At 48.3% G+C, this 26745-nt stretch overlaps 1 protein-coding gene across 1 annotated transcript; it reads left to right on the top strand.

Moving 5' to 3' along the window:
* Positions 1-6768: 6768 nt before the first annotated feature.
* Positions 6769-12080, top strand: LOC147999462 (chymotrypsinogen B). The gene is made up of 7 exons (XM_087596668.1): positions 6769-7369; positions 9567-9670; positions 9759-9838; positions 9943-10021; positions 10257-10437; positions 11364-11497; positions 11853-12080. Exons 1-7 carry the CDS (start codon positions 7318-7320, stop codon positions 12012-12014), a joined length of 792 nt encoding a protein of 263 aa, XP_087452794.1. The 5' UTR covers positions 6769-7317; the 3' UTR covers positions 12015-12080.
* Positions 12081-26745: the final 14665 nt, after the last annotated feature.

Genomic DNA, 26745 nt, shown 5'->3' with positions numbered 1-26745 from the left:
CCAGAGGACCCAGGGTTCAGTTCCCAGTACCAACAGGTTGGCTCACAACTGTCTCTAATTCCACTTTCAGGGGATCCAATGCCCTCTTCTGGCCTCTGTAGGCACTGCATGCACATGGTCCACAGACAAAGATGCAGGCAAAATACCCATTCATATAAAATATTAAAATTAAATCCAGTGTGGATTCCATTTATAATTCTAATGCATAATAAAAAAGCTCAACTTCATGATATGAAACAAAGCTTCAAATTACCATCTTTCAATTATGGGAAAATAGGGTCTTACTATGTAGACCCGACTGGTCTCAAACTTCGATCTGCCTGTCTCTGCCTCCCAGGTGTTGGGATTGAAGGCGTGCACCATCATATGGAGACCACTGAAGTCTAATGGACTGTGGTGGTTTGGATGAGGAATGGGCCTTATAGGTTCATGTGTTTGAATGCTTGCTCTCCGGTTGGTGGAACTGTTTGGTAAGGATGGGGTGTGTCACTGGAAGTGCGCTTTGAACTTCCAAAAGCCCACACCACACTTAGAGTTAGCTTGTTCTCCTGTGCTGTGTCTCAAGATGTGAGCTCTAAGCTACTGCTCCATTGGGAAAGCCACCTGCTGCCCGCTCCCTCCTCTCATGGCAGCCATGAACTGTGAGCCTCAAATCTTGTGAACACCAAAAGGCAAGGTGACAGCTAATACTGAGGCAGTGCTATATGAAGAGGAAGCAGAAACAATTTCTAAAATGGATTAAGCACATGGAAACTATAAAAAGCAACAAAACAGGGTTTTCTTTAAAGTTTGTGAACTGTAACATTTGTGAGTTACATAGGCACCTTAACCATTTTTTTTTTGAAGGACAATTCATAAAGTATTAAGAGGAAAACAGGGGGCTGGAGAGATGGCTCAGAGGTTAAGAGCACTGTCTGTTCTTCCAGAGGTCCTGAGTTCAATTCCCAGCAACCACATGGTGGCTCACAACCACCGATAATCAGGTCTGGTGCCCTCTTCTGGCCTGCAGGCATACATGCAGGCAGAAAGCTGTATGATGTGTTCATAATAAATAAATATATTTTTTTAAATTTATTTATTATATATAAGTACACTGTAGCTGTCTTCAGATACACCAGAAGAGGGCATCGGATCTCTTTACAGATGGTTGTGAGCCACCATGTGGTTGCTGGGAATTGAACTCATGACCTCTGGAAGAGCAGTCAGGTGCTCTTAACCGCTGAGCCATCTCTCCAGCCCATAAATAAATATTTTTAAAAAAAGAGGAAGACAGAAACATACAAAAATAGTTTTCTGGGGAACAGATTTTTTGGAAATAGACATGCATGTGTATGTAAACGCCTACAGGAGAAAGAACAGGAGCATGAGAGACCAACCCTGCACAGCACAGCTCTATTCTGCAGTGCTCACCGAGTCAGAGCACAGCTCTATTCTGCAGTGCACACCGAGTCAGACCTCAGCTCTATTCTGTAGTGTACACCGACTTCCTTTCCCTCTAGATCTGAATTACCTCAGACCTTTTCATATTTATATAAATAATGCTTTAGAAAGTCTCCAGACCCAGAAGCAACATTGCCTTTTCTTTAGTGACCAGGTAGCTCAATAACCATGGTCACACCAACCTGTATGAGGCAGCTGTAGAGGGAAACGGGCTACGTGCTACTTTAACATCCATCACATTTTTCCTTTGGATGCATGCCAGATGGGAAAGGTTGTTTCTTAAGTTTTTTTTTTTTTCTTTTTTCTATTTTTCTGAGCTGGGGACCGAACCCAGGGCCTTGCGTTTGCTAGGCAAGCGCTCTACCACTGAGCTAAATCCCCAACCCCCTTTTTTTTTTTTTTTTTGGTTCTCTTTTTTCGGAGCTGGGGACCGAACCCAGGGCCTTGTGCTTCCTAGGCAAGCGCTCTACCACTGAGCTAAATCCCCAATCCCTGTTTCTTAAGTTTAAAAGTCAGAATCAACTATCTTTAAAGGTAAAAATCCAGGGGGCTGGAGAGATGCAATTATCGAAGGTGAGAATTTCAAATTTCCTGTAGCTACTGAGCTTACATAAGCAGATTTAAAACCATTTGTGTTTTGTGGTCTAGCCTTACATATAAATGTCTGAGGTACTGTCTGTATATGGTTTACATTTCCTCTCAGAATATTCACATCATTCAAGATTTTAAAAAGTTCACTGTGGATAGCAGATATAGATCAGTGGTTTAAAAAGAGTCTTGCCTAGCACAGTAAGACCCTAGACTTGATCCTCAGAAGCACAAAATGCCAAAAGCTCATGGACACGGAGCTGGGTGTATCTATTTACAATTGGACCTGGATATGTATGTACTGAAATACACACTCTTTTTTTTTTTTCTTCTCTATTTTTTGGAGCTGGGGACCGAACCCAGGGCCTTGCGCTCGCTAGGCAAGCGCTCTACCACTGAGCTAAATCCCCAACCCCTCACTGAACTCTAATATCCAATTCTAGTCTTTTCTCGCCAGTCCCACTAACATCTAATCCCCTATGGGAACTTCACGCTTACCACATTTCTATACGGGAGGTTCCTTTTCCTGTTTTCACGACTTATCTACACTGGCTGGTGGCTACGCTGTGTTCCGTCTTACGACTGAATAGTGTTCGATTGTGTGTTTATTCTGTATTTTATGCATCCAGCCATTCATGGGTTAATTGGCTCTCTTGGGTTATTTGTGTGTGAACAGTGCTGCTGTGACCTTCTGTCCGTCCATCCGTCTGTCCCTGTGAGACTGTTTGCCCAAGTCCCTGCTTTTGAGGATTTTTTTCCCCACGGAATTGCTTGGTCATTAAACGACGCTATCTATTTTTAGCTCTCTGGGAGCTGTGAGCTCTTCCTCTGCAGCTGCTCTGTTCTCAGTCCTCTCATCTCGCCAGCATTCCTTCCTTCCTTCCTGGGTTTTCGCTTGTTTGTTTGTTTTTTAAAGACACTCTATCAACAAGCTACATCCGCAGACCCAGTTTTGTGCATTAAATTATAGGCTAGTCATGGTGGCTCCTGCGTCTAATTCCAGCCTGGAATTTAAGGCCAGCATGGGCTACATGATAAATTCTCAGTCAGCCTGGGCTACAAACGGAGACCCTGCAGGCTTCCCATTAGTCAGGAAGTGACGCCTAATGGGGCTCTGCTTTGCCCTTGGTGGCCTTTGCCCTCGATGGCCTTTTCCCATCTTTTTGTGAATTTATTGGGCTACCCTGGGCTATGTCGTGAGTTCCAGGCCAGTCTGAGCTACAGTTGGTCTCTGAAAGCAAAAACAAAAATCTTCAATAATTGGAAGAGGATTTCTGCAATCTGGTTGAGACCTCGAACTCACAGCAATTCTCCTGCCTCCGCCTCTAGCGTGTTGGAATTACAGGTGTGAGCCACCATGTCAGAACTGAAAAACATTACTTTAAATTCATTTTTATTGGGGTTGGGGATTTAGCTCAGTGGTAGAACGCTTGCCTAGGAAGCGCAAGGCCCTGGGTTCGGTCCCCAGCTCCGAAAAAAAAGAACCAAAAAAAAAATTAATTTTTATTTCATGTATATGAGTGTTTGCATGCATGTGCAAGCAGCATGTGTGTGTCCGGTGCCTGCACGCGTGTTACAGATGATGATAACACGTGTACATTGGGAGCTGAACCCAGATCCTCTGAAAGAACAGCAGTGTTCTTAACTGCTGAGCCATCTCTCCAGCCTGGAGAAAGCATTATTTGGAGAGTCACCACAGGATAGACAGATAGAGGAGAGTTCTAACAAAGCTATTGTTACAGAGGCGGGCGGAGCTTCTGGGAGCGGGGGAAAGGCTAGTGAACCACACAGGAGCATACACCTACGGTAGCATTCACCTGATGCTGAAAGGGACAAGGTTAGTAGTAGTTACAGAACACAGAAAGAATGGGTAGTAGAGAGGGCCTCCGAGAGAGAGAGAGAGAGAGAGAGAGAGAGAGAGAGAGAGAGAGAGAGAGAGAGAGAAGAGGAGAGGAGAGAGTCACCTACAGCCCTCTCAAGCCAGAGAATAAAATCCCCTTTTCTCCTGAGGCAAGCCAGTCTGGTTGAAGTCTTTTACCAGCTGAGAGTCGAGAATCCCAGCATAACAGACCCTGTAGAAATTGCCTACAGAGACAACGCTCTCTTGTTTCCAATGAGGATGTTAAAATAGGAGTGAATCATGACGAAAGCCCTGTGCATATGGACCTGGTCCTCCCTGAGCAGCAAACCTGCAGTTTTCTAGGAATCTCAAAAAGGAAGAAAGGAAAAGAAAAGAAAGAGAAGAAAATCCCATTTACAGTAAGAGACGTGTTCCAGCTCCCCTGTGCAACCCTTGTGGCCCATGGCTTTATCTTATCAGATTGCAACCTTGTCCAAGGTATCCTGTAATCTTCCTTATCAAAAAGAAGATAGAGAGAGAAGAGAGACTCCACGGCAGCCCTTTGGGATGTAACCAAGAGCCTCCTCTCCTGTCTGGAACCAGACAACCCTCGTCCTCGAGTCTGGGATGTGTAGCTCTCACAGAAGCCAGGCAAAAGCCAATAATGTGGGGCCTCCGCTCTGGAAAAATCCCCTCGGCACGGAAGGTCCAAATGGGGCCACCTGCTTGGAAAGGCGGACAGGGAAGTATAGCATTTGCTGGCCTGGAGCTGAAGCAGGGATTCCTCACATCAAAGTAGCTAAGAGTCACACCCTGGGCAGCTGCACAGACGCTACAATGGGGAAAAAGCCTTAGCACAGCTGGGAGAGCGGCTGGCCCAGGGTCTGCAGGACCCTCCAGGGTGACCTGACTCTTGCTCCAGCTGCTGGAGGGCTGAACGTCCTGGAGGGACATCTGCTCACACTGAACCTGAGAGTTAGAGGCTAAAACAAATTCAAATGAACAGCTCTGCTTAGGCAGGCTGATGGGCACGCGTCCCCATGACTCAGACCCAACTCCACTACTGTCTTGCAGACCTGACGACCAGAGGGCCTCAGGGCCTTAGATGAGGTCTCCGACTATTCCTGCCTGCTTTCTTTCTTTCCTTTCAGCATTGTGGTTCTTTTTTTTTTTTTTTTTAACACATGATCTCCAACCCAGGCTAGCTACAAACTTGCTATGTAGTCCAGGCTCTAAATGCTTTTATTTTTATTTCTCTCTCTCTCTCTCTGTGTGTGTGTGTGTGTGTGTGTGTGTGTGTGTGTGTGTGTCTGAGTCTGAGTGTGGCTTTGTGTCCAAGAATGTGTGCTTATGTGTGTACTCAGAAGGCAGAAGAGAGGGTGTCAGATCCCCTAGAGTTAAAGAGCTACAGGGGATGCAAGTCACCAGACAAAAATGCTGGGAATAAAACTCTGGTCCTCTGGGAGAAGGGCAAGTGCTCCCTAACCACTGACCCACCTCTCCAGACTCTTAACTTATATAATAGTTGAAAAGCCATAGTTGAGACTGGGGATAGTCCACAGGCTACCCTTGATCTGCAGGTCTCTGTGTCCACAGTGCTGGGATCATAGGCATGTGTTACTGTGGTTGCTCTGCTGGCTTTGTGTCACCCGGCTGGACTGCAAGGCCTGTGTAGCACCCTCTCCAACAGCTGCAGATCCTCTCCTGCCACAGAGATCCTTAGCCTGTCCCTCTGCTTCTACTTCATAGTCTCATCGAGGTAGTGTCCCCTCTGGTCTCTGGGTCTCTGCCCACACAGGCAGAGGCACCATTTGCTTGGGAGCCTCCGCCTGGAATGGTGCCTGGCCACAGGACACAAGGGACTTGCATGTGTGCTTGTGGAGAATATGTTCAGCTGTACTTCCTGTCAGTGTGTCCCTCACGCCAGGCTCGGCCCCCTGTCTGTGGCAGAAATTGAGCTTTATTTTACAGAAGTAAAGCTCTGGGCCGGTGTGATGGCTCGGTGGGTGAAGGAGCTTGCGGCCAAGCCAGAAAACCTGAGGCTCACCCGCGAGGTAGGAGAGAACTGACTCCTCCTACAAGTTGTCCTTTGACCTCCACATGTGCACCATGCCATGTGAGTGCGCCAATCCCCATAAGTAAATGCAATTTTTAAAAATGTGTTGGTGTCCTGCCTGCATATCTGTCTACCCCTCACATGCATGCAGTGCCCAAAGAGACAGAAAAAAGGGAGTCAGACTGTGGAGAGTAGCCATGTGGGTGCTTGGACTCAAGCAGACCTGGGTCCTCTGGAAGAGCAACCAGTGGGTTTTTTTTAAGATTTATAAAGGATTTATTTATTTATTTATATGAGTACACTGTAGCTGTCTTCAGACACACCAGGTGAGGGCATCAGACCTCATTACAGATGGTTGTGAGCCACCATGTAGTTGCTGGGATTTGAACTCAGGACCTCTGGAAGAACAGTCAGTGCTCTTAACCACTGAGCCGTCTCTCCAGGCCTGCAACCAGTGCCCCTAATCCCTGAGTCGTTATTCCAATGCAGTAAGTAAATCGTTTTGAAAAGAAACTAAAGTTTTATACAAAGACAAAGACTGTCTCTCTCCTCTTTTTCCTCTTCCTCCTCCTCCTCTCCCTCCTCTTCCTCTTCTTTTGAGACAGGCTCTTATGTAGCCTAAGCTAGCCCTGAACTCACTCTGTAGCTAAGGGTGACCTTGAATTCTGACTCTCCTGCCTCCACTCTGGAGTACTTCGATTGTAGTGTACACCAGCACGTCTGGTGTGTGAGGCGGTGGGAGCTGGACCCAGGGCTCCGTGCGTATTAGGCTCCACTGACCACAGCAGTCTCACGGGGGTTACTGGCCTGTTGCTATCGGCAACATTCTTGCTTCTCCTCTCCATACTTAGACTGTTTGGTTGGGACTGGAGACAGGGTGATCCTTGGATAGTCCCGACTTTCCATGTAACCCTGTGTTTTAGATGAGTGAAACGCATTTGTGGTCATAGACCATCGGCTCACTTGGAGCCCCTCTAGCCACCATCTTCTTTGAATTTACCTGGGACTGCCTTCAGTTAAGAGCTGGGGGTCCTTTCTGTGTCATCAGGATGGGCACTGGGTCTCCTGGCCCACCTCCCAGAAAGTCTGCATGAGCTCCTCTTCCACAGGTTTCTTGTCCACATTGTCCACACTGCCACTGTTCATGGGCACTGTTGATCAGGGCACCTGTCCTTTTCCCATGGCCTGGGCATTACAGGCCAAGAGCCAAGCAAGACTGTGATAAGGCGCTTGGCCCCCACTTGCATCCAAGGTCTCTGGATAACAGGGAGGAGAGCTCTCGGACCTTCCTGGTTGGACAGGGTCATGGGGATTGGGCAGGGCTTGAGGACCCTAGGGGACATAAAAAGAGCCTCAGAGTAGGCAAGCTTCACTCACTCCCTTGACCAGCACCATGGCATTCCTTTGGCTCGTGTCCTGCTTTGCCCTTGTGGGGGCCACCTTTGGTAAGTGCTGGGGCTCAGCTGACCCAGCCAGGCACCATCAGAGGGGAAGAGGGCAGAGGGGTTATCCTGAACTAGCTGATCCCCTGCCCTTCCTGTTTGAATATCATCTAAGGACCAGTACCCTGAAGCCTCAGGGAGGACAGGGTCCTCCCGGGACTTTCTGGGCTTATGCCCTGCTTCAGGAGCAAAAAGACATGCCGGGGTCCAGCTGTGGTCTGTAGATCCAGATGTAGATGAGGTAGGGGTAGCCCAGCAGGAGCTGGCTGGCAGATGCTAAGGATTTCGCTTTCTTTCTGTTGCTTGCTTTTATGTTTTATTGTTTGAGACAGGATCGCACTCTGTAGCCCAGGTTAGCCCAGAGTTTATTGTGTACCCCAGGCAGGTTCAGACTTAGAGCAAGCCTCTTGCCGAGGCCTCCTGAGTGGGTTAAAGACTCACACTAACACCTCCAGTTTACTATTTTGCTTTCCATTTATATAAAGATGAAAGACAAAAGGGGCTGGAGAGATGGCTCAGTGGTTAAGAGCAATGACTGCTCTTCCAGAGGTCCTGAGTTCAAATCCCAGCAACCACATGGTGGCCCACAACCATCTGTAATGGGATCTGATGCTCTCTTCTGGTGTGTCTGAAGACAGCTAAAGTATACTCATATCTAATAAGTAAATAAATCTTTTTAAAGGGTGGGGTAGATTAGCTAGAGGTTGGGTACACGCCTGTAGTCCTAGCGTTTGGGAAACAGTTGCTTCTTGCAGAGATGGGGTCTCTTGCAGTGCATCCTGGTCCTCCTGCCTCTGTCTCCCCTACGCTAGGATTGCAGGCCTGTGTCCCCCATAGGCATCCCTTGTCCCACTGCCATTTTTCTTTTATTGTTGTTGCTGGCTTTATCCTGAAACACCGTCTTACCCAGTTGCTCAACCTGCAACTCCTGGGCTCAAGCCATTCTCCTGCTTCAGCCTTCAGAACATCTGTGACTGCAGGCATTTGCTGCTAATCGAGCTAACCCAAATTCGACTGAGCTCCCTCCCTTGTCCTGTTGAGTCATCTCTCTTTAGGCTCACACAAATACACTGCATATTTATACGTCCATAAGCAAAGAGCCTTAAAATTACATGCACAGTAGTCGTCTGTGTCAGCTTTACAATATGCTCTTTTTCCACTCATAAAGTGGGAGATCCAGCCACGTCGCCATGGAAACCCAGCTCACTCACTTAAACAGACTCCGCTGTGAGAACACGTCACTCCCGTTTCTCATTTTGTGGCTGGTATAAAAATAGTTGCTTGTGACTTTACGAGGTATTTCAGTCATCAGTGGAGAATCTTGTCCGTTTCCTAGTCTCTGTGCTCAAGAGAGGCAGGTGCTAAGCCCTTGAGCCGGTCAGAGGACTTCCAAAGGAGAGAGGCTGGTCGCAGGGGCCACTGGACAACCAAACTGTGAACGTCCGTCAGCCAGTGTAGCAAGCGTGTCCTGGCATGTCCGAGACGCCTGACCACTCCTGCTGCTCTCTCTCTTCTGTGATGTGTTTTTTCACGGCGTAGATTTAAGGTCCCCCTTCTCTTCCTCTTCTCTTTCTTTTCTGTCTATCTTTTTTAAATTGAGACAGGGCCTCACTATGTAGCCCTTTCTGGCCTGGAACTCTCTATGTAAATCAGGCTGGCCTTAAACTCAGAGATCTCTCCGCCCGTCTCCTGAGTGTTGAGGGCAAAGAAGTACACCAACACACGTGGAACAAAGTCTAATTTCTTTTTAAATTAAGGAACAAAGCTAGGCGGTAGTGATGTCCCCCCACCCCCACCCCTTTTAATCCCAGCACTGGGGAGGCAGAGGCAGGGGATCTTAGAGTTTGAAGCCAGCCTGGTCTCCAGAGTGAGATCCAGGACAGCCAGGGCTACACAGAGAAACCCTGTCTAGCTACCGAAATAGGCAAGTGCCACAGAAATGGCCAGCCTGGAGGTTGAACCAGACAGCCTGTTGGTCCAGTTCGTTTTCTGCTCCTTCTCCTGTGACACACCTGGATGGGGGCAGCTGTGCCTCTCTTCATCCCTGGAAAGATAACCAGGGTCAGCAGGCTCCGTGTGAGAGACCCCTGAGCCAAGAGGTTTAAGGGGAGCCAGATGTTTCCAGGGGAGGTGGTGTGGTCTCAGTGGGGTCCGGAGTCGGCTGAAGCGTTCTACAACATGGCTACTATTCCCTTCCCAGGCTGTGGAGTCCCTACCATCCAACCCGTGCTGACTGGCCTGTCCAGGATCGTCAACGGAGAGGATGCTATTCCCGGCTCCTGGCCCTGGCAGGTGTCGCTGCAGGTGAGAGGAGGATTCTGGGAACATGAGTGCCTGTACTGGTGGTGCTGTCAAGGTGGGACCCGCTAACCTTCCTTTTCGTCCTCCCCAGGATAAAACTGGCTTCCATTTCTGCGGGGGCTCCCTCATCAGCGAGGACTGGGTGGTCACTGCTGCCCACTGCGGGGTCAAGTGAGTCCCAGACTGTGTTGGGGTTCTGCTTCCAGCTTTATTCGGGGATGGGGAAGGGAGCAGACTCATTCCTCATCTTCACCCCTGTGTGTCTCAATACCTAGGACCTCCGACGTGGTGGTAGCTGGAGAGTTTGACCAGGGCTCCGACGAAGAGAACATCCAGGTCCTGAAGATCGCACAGGTACACAGGCTGCTGGATGGGGGAGGGGCTCAGCCCACAAGCTGGGGGAGCAAGCCCAGGAAGGAGACGCCCTTGGCGCCTTAAAGGACAGGAGCACGGTAGAGCTGGGACTGGTCTGAGAAGTCTCTTTCTGGGTCTGTTCTGATGGGGCCAAAAGGAATGGACAGTGTGTCCCCTGGGACCTGGCAGAGCCCAGGTCCCCCCCAAGCCTTAGTTGAGCTTCTTGTCCCCACAGGTCTTTAAGAACCCCAAGTTCAATATGTTCACTGTGCGCAATGACATCACTCTGCTGAAGCTGGCCACTCCTGCCCAGTTCTCTGAGACTGTGTCTGCCGTGTGTCTACCCAACGTCGATGATGACTTCCCTCCTGGCACTGTGTGCGCCACCACTGGCTGGGGCAAGACCAAATACAATGGTGAGTGTGGCCTTGCTCCAGTGGGAGCTGTTCTTGGGTCAGACTGCCCAGGTGGCAGTGACCCCCCACTGTTTGTCTGTCTTTCTGTCTCCCTTCTTTTTTAAAATTTATTTATTTATTTATTTATTTATTTATCATATGTAAGTACATTGTAGCTCTCTTATGACACACCAGAAGAGGGCATCAGATCCCATAACAGATGGTTGTGAGTCACCATGTGGTTGGTGGGATTTGAACTCAGGACCTCTGGAAGAGCAGTCAGTGCTCTTAACTGATGAGCCATCTCTCCAGCCCCATCTTTCCATTTCTTTTTTTTTTTTCTATTCTTTTTTTTTTTTTTTTTTTTTCGGAGCTGGGGACCGAACCCAGGGCCTTGTGCTTGCTAGGCAAGCGCTCTACCACTGAGCCAAATCCCCAACCCCATCTTTCCATTTCTTAATTGAAATCTGTTCATTAAAGCTAAGCAGAGTGGCACACCTTAATCCCCAGTACTTGGGAGGCAAAAGCAGGCAGAGCCCATGAGTTCCAGGCCAGCCAGAGCTACATAATAACACACCGTCTTAAATTTTTTTATTAACTAGCAATTTATCAAATTAACAATTATTATGTGTCAATTAAGACAAATTTAAAACTCATCCAACACAAACAAAGGGTTGCTGATAAAATGGGGCCTAAAGGAATCCCTCTGCTCAGCAGGAGGAATTCTCTCTGAGTCCCATAATGGGTCTCTTAAGACTCCAGGCTCCCAGGGTGGGAGCCATGCTCTCTTGAAAGAAATCTTACACACCCACTACCCATGGCCTCAAGGTCCAGGCCCCGCCTGTGGTAGAATCTGACAGAGGCTCTCCTGCCTGAAAGGACCCATGGTGATATCCAGTAGACTGGGAGGCCTAGGGACCCTGACTCCATTCCCTGTATCCCTGCAGCCCTCAAGACCCCTGAGAAGCTGCAGCAGGCCGCCCTGCCCATCGTGTCCGAGGCTGACTGCAAGAAGTCCTGGGGTTCCAAGATCACCGATGTGATGATCTGCGCAGGCGCTAGCGGCGTCTCTTCCTGCATGGTACAGCCTCCCACTCCCGACCCACTCATAGACTGCGTAACCTGGTCAGGCTAGCGGGGAGCACAGAGCCCGGAAGAGGATGGGCTAAGGCTAAGAGACACTCCTAGGAGGCACCTCTGCCCAGACTGGCGCTGTACTGCGCATACGGAACCCACTCTTGTCCCCAGCCCTGTGAGCTGTGTGTGTCTCTTCCTCACAGAGGGAAGATATGGGTGTAGGTCCCCTCTAGGAGTACAGGAGCACAGCTGGGGCTGTCAGTGAACCCCAAGGAACTGCCCTACACTTTGCCTCGCACCTCACCAGGTGCAGGTACCCTTGACAGGCTCGAAGACAAGTCCTTTACCTTTCTCTGCAGGGTGACTCCGGTGGCCCCCTCGTCTGCCAGAAAGATGGAGTCTGGACCCTGGCAGGCATTGTGTCCTGGGGCAGTGGCGTCTGTTCCACTTCCACTCCTGCTGTGTATTCCCGAGTCACAGCCCTCATGCCCTGGGTTCAGCAGATCTTGGAAGCCAACTGAGTCCGTGGTTCTTGCCAACCCCACTCCGAGCATCTACAATAAAAATCATCTAATTAGAACACTGACTCTCTCTGTGTCTTTGTGGTCCAGGGGACATGAGACTGAATTATCTCTGGCATCTATCAAGGGGACAGGTTACTACTGGCCTCTCTCTAAGCTACTTATACCCTGATGGCCCTTCTTTCTGCCTCCCCACTTCTTAGAACTCCACCCTAGGTCAGAACTCAGGCTACTTCTATTAGAACCAGCTAGACCCTGCTAGCATTCTCTGGAGGGCCGTAGTCCTTGGTCAGACTGTATCGTCCACAGCCCCGAAGGGTCAGTCATCTCACAGTGGTGAGCCTTGTATTGGAGACACACTTGTGTATCTTTAGGCTCCCGCTCCCCATATCCAAACAGCACCCTTCCGCTTCAGACGGAACTCTGTTCCAGACTTGCGGTGAGCTCCTCGATCCAGCTCTGGATGTTAAACCACCACCTGTGGCTTCCACACTCGCACCTCTCCCTGTCTCCTGATTTTCTGCCCTTGGGGAGTTTAGAGGCCGGATTACCCCAGCGTCTTTCTCTCTGCCAGGTTGAAGATGGAATGGCTCCCCCTCCTGTCAGGGCTTCTTCCTGTGAGGGTACCTGACCTCAGCGGCAATGCTCAATGCTACTTAGTGGAGAATAGCAGAGTTATCTCGCTCTTAACGTTTCTCGTGTATTCTTTAGGAGAATGCCCCCTCCTGCCACTGTCTGTCACATAAAGTCCTAGTGCTGGTGTTCACACAGAACACACTGGGTCAATGTTTATTCCATTATCGGTTTTAGACATTTTTTTTCCTTTACTGATTAGAAAAAGTTATCACAGTCATTTAGTGTGCATGGGCACACGTGGGTGGGCATGTGAAGGTTAGAGCTGGTTTTCTCCTTTCAATCTATCTATCTATCTATCTATCTATCTATCTATCTATCTATCTATCTATCATCTATCATTATACTGGTTAAACTGTACCACAGTTAAATCTGCATATCTTCTAGTTTTTACCTGACGGCTTGCTTTCTATCTATCTACCTATGCTGAGAATTGAACGTAAGGCCTGCCTGCAGGTAAGCACTTGTTTTATGTTTTGCTTTTGTTTGCTTGCTTGCTTGTTTGTTTTGTTTTGTTTTGCTTTTGAAGACCCGTTCTCTTTCACTGTGTAGTTCCTGCTGGCTGGGAATTAACTATGTAGATCAGCCTAGACTCAAACTAAAAGAACTCCACCTGCCTCAGCCTCTGGGAATGCTGGATCAAAAGCATGTGCCACAGCATCAGGACTCCTTGCTTCATTTAAAAGAGGGGGTTTTGTGTTTTCCTTGGGTGCTTTCTAGACTCTGCTTGGCTTGCCCCTGTTGATGTTCGGTTCTGTTTATTTGCTGCCCCAGGGTCAGAACCTGGGGCTTTTGACTCTCAGGTCAGAAGCCTCCATGGCGGTGAGGGATGGCCCGTGCTGTGTTTAATCTCTGTCACAATTGATGTGGGAAACAAACACTCTGAAGATTTGTTCTTGTTTTAATTCCTCCTAAGTCATTCTTTTATTTAGTTAGTTAGGGTTTTCATTTGTTTTTTGTTTTTGAGACAGGGTTTCTCTGTGTCACCCTGGCGTCCTGAACTAGCTCGGTAGACCAGAGACCCGCCTGCCTCTGCCTTCCGAGTGCCAGGGTTAAAGGCTTGCACCACTGCCGTGCTCTTTTATGAGATTTTTGTATTATAAAGACTTGAATAAACACATGGAGGAGGGGCTGGAGACATGATTTCAGAGCGATTAAGTGCACTGGCTGCTCTTCCAGAGGACCCGGGTTTAATTCCAGCACCCACACGGCAGCCCACAACTGTCTGTAACTTCTGTTCCAGGGGTTCCAACACTCTCTCTCACACAGATATACATGTAGCTAAAACACCAATGTACATAAAAATTAAAAAAAATAAACCAGGGAGTAATATATTTTTATTTTTAAAGCTATAACCTGTCAAATTTGAATACACCAAAAACAAACAAACAAACAAACAAACAAACAAACAAACATATAAAATGTTTGTAAGCAGTCAGGTGGGTGCTAGGAATTAAACCCAGGTCTTCTAAAAGAATAGCCCATGATCTTGGCCACTGGGTCATCTTTCTAGTCCTTTCTCTTCTTTCTTGAAACAGATTTTCATGTGGCCCAGGCTGGTCTCAAAACTCCATATGTGACTGAGGATGTCCGGTCAACTTCTGATCCTCCTGCCTCCACCTCCCCAGGGCTTTGATCTCAGGCGTGAGCTATACCACACCTGGCTCCGGATAGGATCTCTCTGAGGTGATGATGGTAAACCATGTCACCAACCTTCTTTTTTTTTTTTTAAGGTTTATTTATTTATTATATATAAGTACACTGTAGCTGTCTTCAGACACACCAGAAGAGGGCATCGGATCTCTTTACCGATGGTTGTGAGCCACCATGTTGTTGCTGGGAATTGAACTCATGACCTCTGGAAGAGCAGTCGGTGCTCTTTTTTTTTTTTGTTTTTCTTTTTTTCGGAGCTGGGGACCGAACCCAGGGCCTTGCACTCTACCACTGAGCTAAATCCCCAACCCTCAGTCGGGTGCTCTTAACCAACCGCTGAGCCATCTCTCCAGCCCGGCACCAACCTTAAGGAAGCAAGTTTTTTTTTTTTTTTTTTTTTTTTTTTTCCCCCCCGGAGCTGGGGACCGAACCCAAGCGCTCTACCACTGAGCAAAATCCCCAACCCCAGGAAGCAAGTTCTTACAAAAGCTCTCTCCTCCTAGTCTCACTTGTCTGAGTGCCTTGGTCATGATGTTGGATTTTATCTCAGGCCCTTTCTGCATCAACTGAGAAGATGGTCATGTGACTCTCTTCCTTCTAATGACATGATACAGTACACAGATGATTTTCTCATGTCAAATCACCCTCTGCACATTTGGGACCAATCCTGCTTGGTCATGGCGTATCATCCTTTTAATATGTCACTGGGTTCACTCAGGTCGTGGTTTGCAGAAGATTTGCTTTCCTCTATGTTTATGAGGAGCGTTTGGTCTGTAACTGCCCCTCCTTGTGGTGTAATATTGCTTTCCCCAGTTCACTCGTGAATGCCCAGTTTATGGGATGGTGCAGACTAATCCTCACATCCTACCAGCTGAGCTTCACCTCTGGACGATGTTATGTGGGGTGTGTGTGTGTGTGTGTGTGTGTGTGTGCAAGTGCGCGTGCGCCCATGCATGCTCCTTCTATGCCGACTATAGAGGACAAAGGAAACTTTCTGGTGTCGTTCTCTGACACTCTCCACCTTAATTTGTTTGAGACAGGACCTTCTCTCTGTGAATTAAACTTTGTGTTTCAGAGAGCTTGGCGGGCCAGCTAGCTCGTGGGAGCCCCCTGTCCCCTAAAGCTGGGATTACAGGCATGTACGGCCATACCCGACTTTTAATTGGGTCCTGAGAATTTTAACTCCTGTCGTCTTGTTTTCCCAGTGAGCCCTGTTAGCGCCGCACAATCTTCCCCCTCTTGCTCCGGTGCACTTTTCAGAGAGAGCAGGGTGCACAACTCAGGAATGTGCAGTTTGACGAGGGTTCCTAATACGAGCATGCATTTATGCTGCTACCAGGAGCCCCAGAGCCTCCCTGTCTGTTAGCGCACTCCTGCCAACCTGTGGCAGCTACCACACTGACTTTCACACCGCAGCTCCATTCCTGCAGCCTGATGTGGCACCCAGTGAAGCGTGATTTAGAAAGCAGCGAGGAGCATTCGCCATCTCCAATTTGTTTAAGTGGTGGGTTTTGTTTTATCTAGTTTTGTTTTTGAGATTGGATCTCACTGGTTTGCCCAGACTGGTCTCAGCCTCCCAGGGTCACTCTGCCTCAGCCCCTGAAAACTGGACCTACGGTAAAGCAAGAGGTAAACTTGCTTTACCTCTTGGTAAATTGAATCTTTTCTGAAATCTGAAGATTGTACCTCCATTAATTTCTTCAAATGGAGGTTTCTAGTCCTTTGACTTAGTTATCACGCTCCCTGGCCTCCAGTCATCTGAGGGGCAGCATCTGACCTGTCTCTTGTATCCTATTGCTTGTCGTAATTTTTTTCCTTCTCTTTCCTGTTTCTAAGAGCGTCCCTTTCCCTGGCCTAACTTACTGATTTCTCTGCAGCACTGATTTTATTATGAGCGTTCACCTATTACTGCAATCACCACAGACTGTTTTAGTTGTTTATCTGTAACTTAGACTGGCCTGAAACTCACTAGAGTGTTCATTCTGTGCTAAAAATCATGGCAGTCCTCCTGCTTCAGCCTCCTGAGTGCTGGGATTACAGGCGTGGGCTACCTACCACTCCCCTGTCAATAACAATGTCAACACCTGGATTCTTTTTTCCTTTTTGGCTGTTTGAGGATTTGATGGCTAATCTTGGTTGTGAATCTGGCTACATCTGGAATGAACTATAATCCAGAGTTGGAGGGCACGCCTGTGAGAGATTTTCTGCTTGATTTAAAGTGAAATGAGTGAATCCACTCTAGTCTGGACCTTTGAGGTAGGAAGGCACACACCTCTGATCTGGATCTTGAGGTGGGAAGACACACCTTCAATGTGGGCCACACCTTCTGTGGAAAGTCTACATAAGGACATATGAAGGAAGCTTTTGCCCTTTGCCTACTTAACCCTCACCTTGCTAGCACGGCCATTCCTTCCCTAGCTCTGATGCCGCCTTCTTTAGCATTCCAGCATATACCCAGCCTTGTGGACTGAACAACTATTAGATGTTTGAACTTGCCGATCACAGCTGGTCATTGCTGGATTAGCTGGACGGCAGCCTGTGAGTCATTCTAATAAATTCCCTTTTTAAATAAGGAGAGTAAGAGACTCATTTCCTAAGTCCTGGGACTCTAGAGAACCTTGACTAATACACAGGGTTACTTTGTGTAGCTCTGGCTGTCTTGGAACTCACTCTGTAGATCAGACTGATCCTAAACTCAGTCACCTGCCTACCTCTCCCCGCTGAGCGCTGGGGTTATAGGCACATGAACCGCCATAGCCCAGCTTCTACTGAATTTATTTAATGACCTGAAGGTAAACAAACAAAATAATTTTAAAAGATTTATTATGTACAGTGTTCTACCTGTATGTATGCCTGCAGGGCAGAGAGGGGGCACCAGATACCATTTCAGATGGTTGTGAGCCACCAGCTGGTTGCTGGGAATTGAACTCAGGACCTCTGGAAGAACATCCAGTGTTCTTACCTGCTGAGCCATCTCCCTAGTCCTACTGGATTCTTTCAAAACATCTTTTGTTTACTATGTTTATTTTGCCTGTTTTGAATCTTGCCCACATCCTGAGATGTTCCTATTTTTAACAATCTGTAATCCCAATGAGTGGATTTTCTTTTCAAGAATTTTCCTTTCTCATTATTAACTCTACTAGGGCAGAGGGAAGGGGTCATAGTCCCAAGATCAAGCATGGTAGGTGAGCCCTTGGAAGAGCCCTACATGCCCCGAACACCAGGGAAACACTTGCCCCTCTTGATGTACTTATAAAAAGATATAGAGAGGGGGGAAATGTTCTATGGAGGTGTGGTGTGGTGTGGGGGTGCCTCTGGGTCCCATGCTAAGGCATCCCTGAGGGACCAGCCACACAACGGTATAGAATACAATAGAGTTTATTCAGGCCATGGGGAGGGGAGTTAAGAGGGTAGGAGGGGCAGAGAAAGGCAGAGAGAGAGAGAGAGAGAGAGAGAGAGAGAGAGAGAGAGAGAGAGAAGAGGCCAGCCTTGAGCACGTGGAGGGGGTGGGGAGAAGGAATGGGGAGAGAGTGGGGGCAGGAGCAAGAGGGAACAAGAGAGAGAGGAGGGGGCAAGCAGCCCCTTTTATAGGGTCAGGCACACCTGGTTGTTGCCAGGTAACTGTAGGGCGGAGCTTAGACAGAATGCTAACACCTCCCACTAAGGATCCTCTCTGAGTGACATCCAGAGGGGACTTGGAGGAACTGGATGGGAACCAGGAGGTGATCTTCCCATTGTCCCTTGCTCCTCACTTGCACCTGACTCTTGTATTCTGAGTTGGAGAAGCTGTTTGAGGAAGGCCTGGGGCCGGCACCTCTTGCCCAAGGTGTCAGAGTGAGGAGAAACAGCAGGTTCAGGCCCTCCCCATTCCATCCTCCCACAGCCCATCCCCAGCCTCTGCCGAGACCGGCCTCAGCCCTGACCATGGGTCCTGGTTCACATCTGCTTCCTCTCCATTGTCTCTGGGTCGTTGTGGGTGAGGCAGCCAGAGTCGTACGATCCCAACTTGCTGGTAAGCGTGGTGCTGGGCTCCTTCTGTATTTCTCAGAGTTCTTCACAATACTTTTTATCTTCTCTGAAGAATATTAGATGTTCTGATGGTATGGTGTTTGAGGCTAAGGCTGCCTGGAAAACTTAGTTATTAAGGTCATGAAAACAGCCTTGATTCGGGGTGGAATTTGTGAAAAGAAGTAAAACAAAAGGAGAATGGCCAGAGGAGAAGCAAGACACCTTGAAGATTGCAATCAAGCCAGAGTGTTAGCATTTAGTCTAGGCTCCGCCCCACTGTTACCTGGCAACAGCCAGGCGGGCCTGACTCACTATAAAAGGGGCTGCTTGCCCCTTCCTCTCTCTCTTGCTCTCTTGCTCTCCCTCCTTACTCCTCTCTCCCCATTCCCCTCACCCTTCTCTCTCCATGTGCTCATGGCTGGCATCCCTCAACTCTATCTCTGCCTTTCTCTACTACCCTCTGCTACCCTCTCAACTCCCCTCCCATGCCCTGAATAAACTCTACAATATACTGTTGTGTGGCTGGTCCCTCAGGGGAAGGAGTGTCTCCGCATGAGCCTGCAGAGGCATCCCCTCCCCCCACACACACCATTCCCTCACACCATATCTCTCCTCCACCAAACATATTCCTTCTCTACTTATTTTTATAAAACACACGCATGGGGCTGGAGAGATGGCTCAGTGGTTAAGAGCACCCGACTACTCTTCCAGAGGTCCTGAGTTCAATTCCCAGCAACCATATGGTGGCTCACAACCATCTGTAAAGAGACCCGATGCCCTCTTCTGAACATAGCTACAGTGTACTTATACATAATAAATTAATAAATCTTTAAAAAAAAAAACACACGCACAAAAAAAGGCATACTCTGTGCTGTGTTTTATAAAAAGATAAGAGAGGAAGGAATATGTTTGGTAGAGATGCCGTAAGATGTGGGGGAAGGGGTGTGCCTGTAGTAGCGTCTCCTATCTCTGTCACCAAACACCGGGCAGCGGAGTTGAGACAGAATGTGATGTGGAGAGCTGGGGCGGGAGACTGAAAGCTGGGGTTAGGTAGGGGCAGCGTCTCAGCAGTGTCCCAGGCGGGGCGCAGAAGCGCAAGGGGGTGGGGCGAGACCTGCTCCTCCCTCCCCCCCAGCAGAGCAAGCGGCTACAAGCCGCAGCAGGGCAAGAGAATGAAGCGGGTAGGGGAAAGCCAACGGATCGCTAGCAAGAGAGTTGTTTTTAAAGTGCCAGTTAAGTGGCCATGTAGAGATATTGCTTGCTGGGTACTGTGAATTAGACCTGGAAATGCCCCATTAGTAGGGACAAGGTGGTAAAGACCAATCCATTGGGTATGGAAGTTATTAAAAATGTTCCTACCAGCATCTCGAGAACAAAATTTAATAATAAACAAGCAAACAAACAAACCAGCCAGGTCTAGACCCATCGATCACTCAGAGGCTAGTGTCTCAGTCTGAGTCCAGGACTCACGGGGGAAAGCAGTCTGCCTAGGCTAAGGTCTTCTCTACTGCAGCAAGAGAAAACTCCGTTTCTGAGGTTAGGGGACGGGTCCCCCAAGGGTTAGAGGGTCAGTGAAAAGACCAGTCATAAAGGCTGGATGTCTCTGTCCTCAAGGGCAGCACAGGGGTGGCTCCAAGCTCAAGAACACTCTCTGGGACCAGGGGATGTTTGCGCTGACCAGCGTGGGAGGGAGGTTACCAGTTCTCTGCAGTTTGAGGGGTAGGTGTAGCGATTGATGGCTCTCCATGTGGAAGCGGTACGAACCTTCAAGTTTCTAATCCGAGTTTTATAAAAATACGAGGGAGAAGGAATATGTTTGAAGGACGTGTAGTCAGGTGTGGGGAAAGGGGTGCCTCTGCGTGCCCATGCTGAGGCATCCCTTGCCCCTGAGGGACCAGCCATACGACACAGTATAGTATAGAATAGAGTTTATTTAGGGCATGGGGAGATGTGATTCCGAGGGATATGACACCCTCTTCTGGCTCCTCAAGCACTGATACTCACATAGGCATACCCACACATACACACTTTATTTTTTTTTCTTTATTTCGGAGCTGGGGACCGAACCCAGTCATACACACTTTAAAAAAGCGTTCAATCTTAAAAAATGTTTATTCTTCGAGAATGTCATATGATGTATTTTGTTACTATCCACCCCTTTCTCAGATCCCCACTCCCGTACACCAACAGTGCCATTTTGTAAAAAAGTCCCAGCAGCTCCAGAAGGCTCTTGGATCCAGAGTTAAGGACGCATATATTATTATTTCTATAGATTTTTATATACAAATAAATGTAAAGTGTAATTAATATAAAAACAGTTCCCTCCAGGCGAGTCCCAATGTTCCTTCTGGGGGAGGTTGCAGTTCTGAGATGGGGCTGCCACCTGGTGGTCAGTATGAAAATTGCACAGTCATTTTCGAACCCAGCTCTGTACCTTACCAGAAAGAAACAGGTGAATTAATTTTAATAATGTATTTGCCCCAATATACTCAAATATTACCATCCCAACATTAAACCACTTGAATTTTGTTTTGAAATTATGGATATCATAGCTTGTACGAGAATTCTTTGAACCTGAGTGCAATTTGTATTTCTAACACATCTCTCTTTGCAAGCTAACGTTTCATCCAATACACTTGCTCTGTACTTAATTATTACAAAATTTACACTTGAAAGGCAGACTTGAGGTGGTTGTGGTGTCTAATGTATTCAATCCCAGCACTAGAGAGGCTGAGGAGGGAGGGGAGTGGGGTTTAGTTGGACACAGATTACCCTGAGTTCAAGGGTAACCTGGGCCTGGAGAGATGGTTCAGGAAGCAATTAAGAGCACTGGGCCCTTCCACCAGACCTGAGCACCCACGTGGGGACTCACAACTGTCTGTAATTCTGGTTCCAGGAGATGTGATGCCCTATTCTGAAGTCAAGGCCAGTCTGCGGCATGTAGGCTTGAGTTACAACACGAACCTGTCTCAAAACAGAAATACAAAAACCCAAAGAAAAGAAAAACCAGACTCATATTCCCAAATTCAGCCAAATACACGTAACAGCTAGGGGAAAAAAATACTAGGTACTGTGTGCACACACCTGTAACCCCAGCACTTGAGAGGCAGGTGGAATTTCGTGTGTGTTTGAGACCAGCCTGGTTTAAATAGTAAGTTCCATGACAGCCAGGGCTATATAGAGAGACCCCCATCTCAAAAACAAACAAACAAACAAACAAACAAATCCAAAAAACTGAAACCAAAAATCAAAAAAACAAGCCAGTTAGGGGCTGCCCTGATTGACCTGCCAGTTTCCAGTCAGTTCTTGTTAATCAGGCCTTGCGCCTCAGTTCCCTCACAAGGGATCTTGCAGGAGGTAGGTAGGCCTAGCTGCATTTTGGGGCAGCTAGCCTTCAGCTGGCCATTCTGAGTAAGAATATTCAGCTGAAGGGTCTGGTCTTGAGCAAGGTCCCACCTCCCTCCTGTGCCCTCAGCTTCCAGCAATTAGTTTGTGGAGAACTTAAGGATCTTGATCTCTCAGACTCCAACGTCCGACCATGTTGAAGCCTGCTTTGCTTGTCTGGGTTTCTGTTCTCTCTCTCCCCCCACTCCCTTCTCCAGCTTGGAGCTTCAGATTTTCCTGGGAAGTTTCCTGTCGGTCTCAGGTTACTTCCTTTGAAGCTTGAACCGTGGCTGTGAGTCTCTGAAACAAACCACACAGGACTATGGTAGGACTCTGGGCTGGCATGGCTGACTGCCTATGACTCCAGGAGCCCTCACTTTTTGTGGGGGAAGTGTTGGTAGCCCAGGTTTAAAGTGGCAATGAGCTCATCGGATCTTCCATTGCTGAATCATGATAGGTTTTATTTATTTGCTATTTCCGAGACAGGGTCTCCTCTGCCATAGAACTCAGAATGGCTTCCTGCCCCAGCCTCCAATGTGCTAGGACTGAATACAGGCACAGACCACTATGCCCAGTGAGGACAGCCCGCTGCTGGGATAGAACTCATCAGAGGGTTTTAAATATCAGGAGTTTGAGAACTAGTTGGGAGAGAGTAACTAGGAGGATGGTGGCTCTGTGTGGTTGTTGTTAAAGGCTTTGGAAAAGGGCCAAGAAGCCCAGTGTAATAAACGGACGATTTAAAATGAAGTGTGAGGGCTGGAGATGGCTCGGAGGTTGACAGCATCAGTTGCTCTTACAGAGGACCCGGGGTTCAGTTCTTGGTGCCCACTTCTCAGCTTACAACCATCTGTAACTTCAGTTCCCGGGCCTCTGTCGCCATCTTCTGACATGCAGGGGTACTTCATGCAAATGGGGCACAGACTTACATGCAGTCAAAACACCCCCATACATAACATTTTTAAAAATTAGGAATGAAGGGTGAGGGCGGGTGAGGGCACAGATGTGTTTGCAGGGGCCAGACAGCCTGAATCTGATCTCGGCCTGGCGTTTTTTGTTTTTTGTTTTGGTTCTTTTTTTTCGGAGCTGGGGACCGAACCCAGGGCCTTGCGCTTCCTAGGCAAGCGCTCTACCACTGAGCTAAATCCCCAACCCCTTGGCCTGGCGTTTTTGTTTCTTTTTATTAATGGTTCATTTTCAGTATGAGGTGCCCTTCGAGTTCTTCAGAGTCACAGACAATCAGGAGGCCCTGGGTGCCTCTCTCTTCCCTAGCTGGCAGCTCATGCTTGTTTGTCTCAGAACTCGTTGGAAAGTTACAGGCGGTCTGATGGCCTCATATTACTCACTAGATAGAACTTGCATCCTAATAAGATGGGGGCTTGGGGAAGAAGTCCAAGCCTATGGGAAGAGAGGACAAGAATTTCTAAAAATCAGGGGATTTTAAAAACCACTGTCACCAAATGCACCAAATGATCAGGCGGGCACCCCACACTGCAGGATGGTATTACTAAGGAAAGACCAATAACTAGATATTGAGTTCCTTTGAGAGTTGCTTAAAGCATTGCCTGTATGGTCTGCGGCCAAGCATGACTTCACTCGCTGCCTGGATCGGTGCCTTGGGAAGGAGCTGAAACAATGGTTGGTTCCTTGCCCTTAGCCACCCACCAACCTCAGTTGCCCCGCTCTATGGTTTTAAAATAGAAAGTGGGTTGGACCTGACACCAAGGCCTTTTGAGAGCTGTCCTGGCTTTGGTCCACCAGTGACACCTGCCTTCCACGTTCACTGATGCCAGAGGGCTTATTCCAGAAAGACCCCAACAGCAGTATAGGAGAAACTCCTTTACTTCCCCAGTCGCTAGGGTGTGTTACAGAGCAGAGGACCTTACTTCCCACAGGACGCGATCCTGCGGCCATTCATTCAATCACACCGAATGCCTTTTATCCCACCCGGCACTGGGGAGGTAGAAGCAGGTGGGTCCCTGAGTTCAAGGCCAGCCAGGGCTGCACAGTAAGACCCGGACTCCTGAAACCCAAACCCAACAATAACAAAATGTGCACTGGGGACACATGCAGAGGCATGGGACTTCAAGGGTGGCCAGAAAGACACAGTAAGACCCTGTGTCCGCAGAACTCTGGGGCACCTCCCTCCCATTTGTCCTGGGTGTCCTTCACGTCAGCCAGACCTGGATATGTTCTGTCTACCGCATAGGTAGCCATAGACTGCCATAGGTCTTCCCAACTCCTGCAATCACCACTCCGAGCTAGCGTCCTGGAAAGCAGTGGGCTTGGTTATGGGTAGGGGCCCAGCAAACAGTCCTGAGGAAGCAGCGGGGCTCATCAGCAGTGCAAGCTCTCCAGGCCCCCAGGCTGGCCCTAGCCTACAGACTCGGACAGTGAGGGGGTAGGGGCGCTAAGCACTACATCGCAAGTCCTGTGCGTGTGTGTGCGCGTGCGCGCGCATGTACCTGTGAGTGCAGGATCCCAGAGTCCAGAAGGAATCACATCCCTTGGGGCCGCAGTTACACACACTTGAGAGCCACCTTACATGCGTGCTGAGAACCAGATTCCTCTGGAAGAGCAGCAAATGTTCTTCCCGCCATCTCTTAATGACTTTAATCTTTTAGGTGCTCAGGTTTGAAAATTGCTGCCCTTCATAGAAACAGGGTTCCTACTTCCCTTAGTGAGCTTTTGAGTAATTGTATCAGGTTTTGAGAGCGTGTTACACTCTCCCGTGGACTTGGGGTCGGCTGCCTGTGAGTCTGCTTTCTTCCTGTTGAACTCTGCAATCGGGCACCTTTGCCTTCTGAGTGACCCCGATCTGCCTGCCAGTCTTCCGTCTGACAACGCCTTCTTCAGGCTTACTACAGATGAATCGTGCCTTCCCAGCCACTGGCTGGAATAGTCTCATTTACTCACCTGACATTCACCTTTATACTAAAAAAGACTGGGGGTTTAGCTCAATGGTAGAGCGCTTGCCTAGCAAGCGCAAGGCCATGGGTTCGGTCCCCAGCTCCGGAAAAAAAAGAAAAATAAATAAATAAAAAAGACTGTGTTGTGCATAGAGTTTGGTATTTAAAAAATTTTTTTGATTCAATATGGTTCCTTTAGATTTTTCTATATATAGGATACACATGTATATATCCTATATATGAGTGTATATATATGTATATGTATATATATATATATATATATATATATATATATGAACATTTTGAGACAGGGTCTCACTATGTAGACCAAACTAGCCTTGCAGAGACCTATCTGCCTCTGCCCCCCAAGTGCTGAGATTTAAAGGTGTGTGCCACCACGCTCACTTTTGAGGCAAGTTTTTAAAAAAATGTTCTGAGATTCCAGTTCTACAGAACTTTTTCTAAAAAGATTTATTTTATTTAATTTATATGAGTACACTGTAGCTGTCTTCAGATATTCCAGAAGAGGGCATCGGATCCCATTACAGAGGGTTGTGAGCCACCATGTGGTTGGTGGGAATTGAACTCAGGACCTCTGGAAGAGCAGACAGTGCTCCTAACCACTGAGCCGTCTCTCCAGCCCATTTGAGTTGTTAGAGCTGGGCCAGTGCATTGATCTGACATGAGTTATCTGTATACTGGAAGAGGCTACTGGGAGTCGGGTGGAAAGGGAAGACAGGTCTGTCTAAGAGGTAGGTGCAGGCAGCCCTGCGGTAACACGGTCCAGGTAAGCTGCTGAGTTCTTCCCTCAGAGGCAAACAGGTACTGAGAGTTTGCATGGATGGGAACCTGAGAGAAAGCATGTAAAGATGTCAGGGTCTGGGATGGGGCAGGACCATCGCTTTCTCTACGGCTGTGAGGATCTGGACTATCTTAGGAGATCTATCCAACTATTGTGTCGTACAAAACAGCCCAGCAGGCAAGACTTTATCAATGGGAGGCTGAAAGCTTTTTTATACTTCATGCTTTAAAGAATAATGGGACCTTCAAAGAACGTTTTAGGGTCCTTCAGGGCACTGTGATGAGGGTGGTTTCAGTCCGTGTCCAGAAATGGAGGTACCCCAGACTCTGGGCGAGCACGTACTGAGTGAAGTAGGGAGTCTACTGAAGACACAACAGAAAACAACCTTTGAGGACCCAGACTGCTCTGGGCCATTTCAGGACAGATCTGGTGACTGAATGTCATGAGAGACTCTGGAGTTTGTCTTTGGGAGAAGAAGAGGCAGCAAGGTAGGACCAGAAAATGGATGAAAAGATATTTATCATAGCGACCACAAAGGCCAAGAGGAGTATGAATCGAGTTCGTCGGAGCTCGCCATCAATCCCAGTGAGGTGGTCCGGGGATTGGGCCAGACTGGAAAGGGTTAGGTCACATCAATAAAGGAGTAATTTTGACCCCTGTCACATCTGGAGTCACCCAAGGTTCATCCTTAGAAATGGAGAATGGGGGAGCCTGTATGGCCTCAAGGCCCTGTCAGTCTTCAGACACTGCACCTCTTTCCTCATCCTGCCCTTTACAGGTGAAGAACAAGGGTGGGGTGAATGGGACATTCTTGGGTGGAGCTGGCCTGCTCTCACAGTGAGTGGGACATTCTTGCCTTCGGTGTGCCTCTACTTTGTAGACTGGACATGGCCCCAGGGGAGGATTGTAGCCCAGGGGTTTGGGGCACTCCTGGTTGAAAGACTGACTTAGTCCTTTTAGACAGGACTGGGTGATTGCTAGAGAGCGCACTGGGATTTCCTGGGTAGCGCCTGACACAGTCAATTGCTGCAGCCACACACAGTCAGTACTGGGAGGCTAGTCAGTGGGGAAATCGAGTCAGGCATGTGACATCCTTCCCACAGCAGTCTTGAAAGGCCTAAGCCACTACCTACAGTCCTGGGCTAAGAGGTCTGAGTCATTTCCTAAGGACAAGTCTCATTGTTGAATCAGTGATACAGTGGTGTGCCAGGAGGTGGCAGCATTCTTGATCCAAGAGATTTTTATTTTCCTTAACTTTGTTATAAGGGACAATAAGTGCCCCATCCCTTTTTACAATCTAGGGGTCAAACTGAGGCCAGTTCTGTTTATTTGTACGACTACACTG

Source organism: Rattus norvegicus, chromosome 19, assembly GCF_021556685.1.
Source record: "Rattus norvegicus strain SHRSP/BbbUtx chromosome 19, alternate assembly SHRSP_T2T, whole genome shotgun sequence".
Lineage (NCBI taxonomy): Eukaryota > Metazoa > Chordata > Mammalia > Rodentia > Muridae > Rattus > Rattus norvegicus.
Note: the sequence above shows the minus strand (reverse complement) of the source record. Positions and strands in the feature narration are given on the sequence as shown.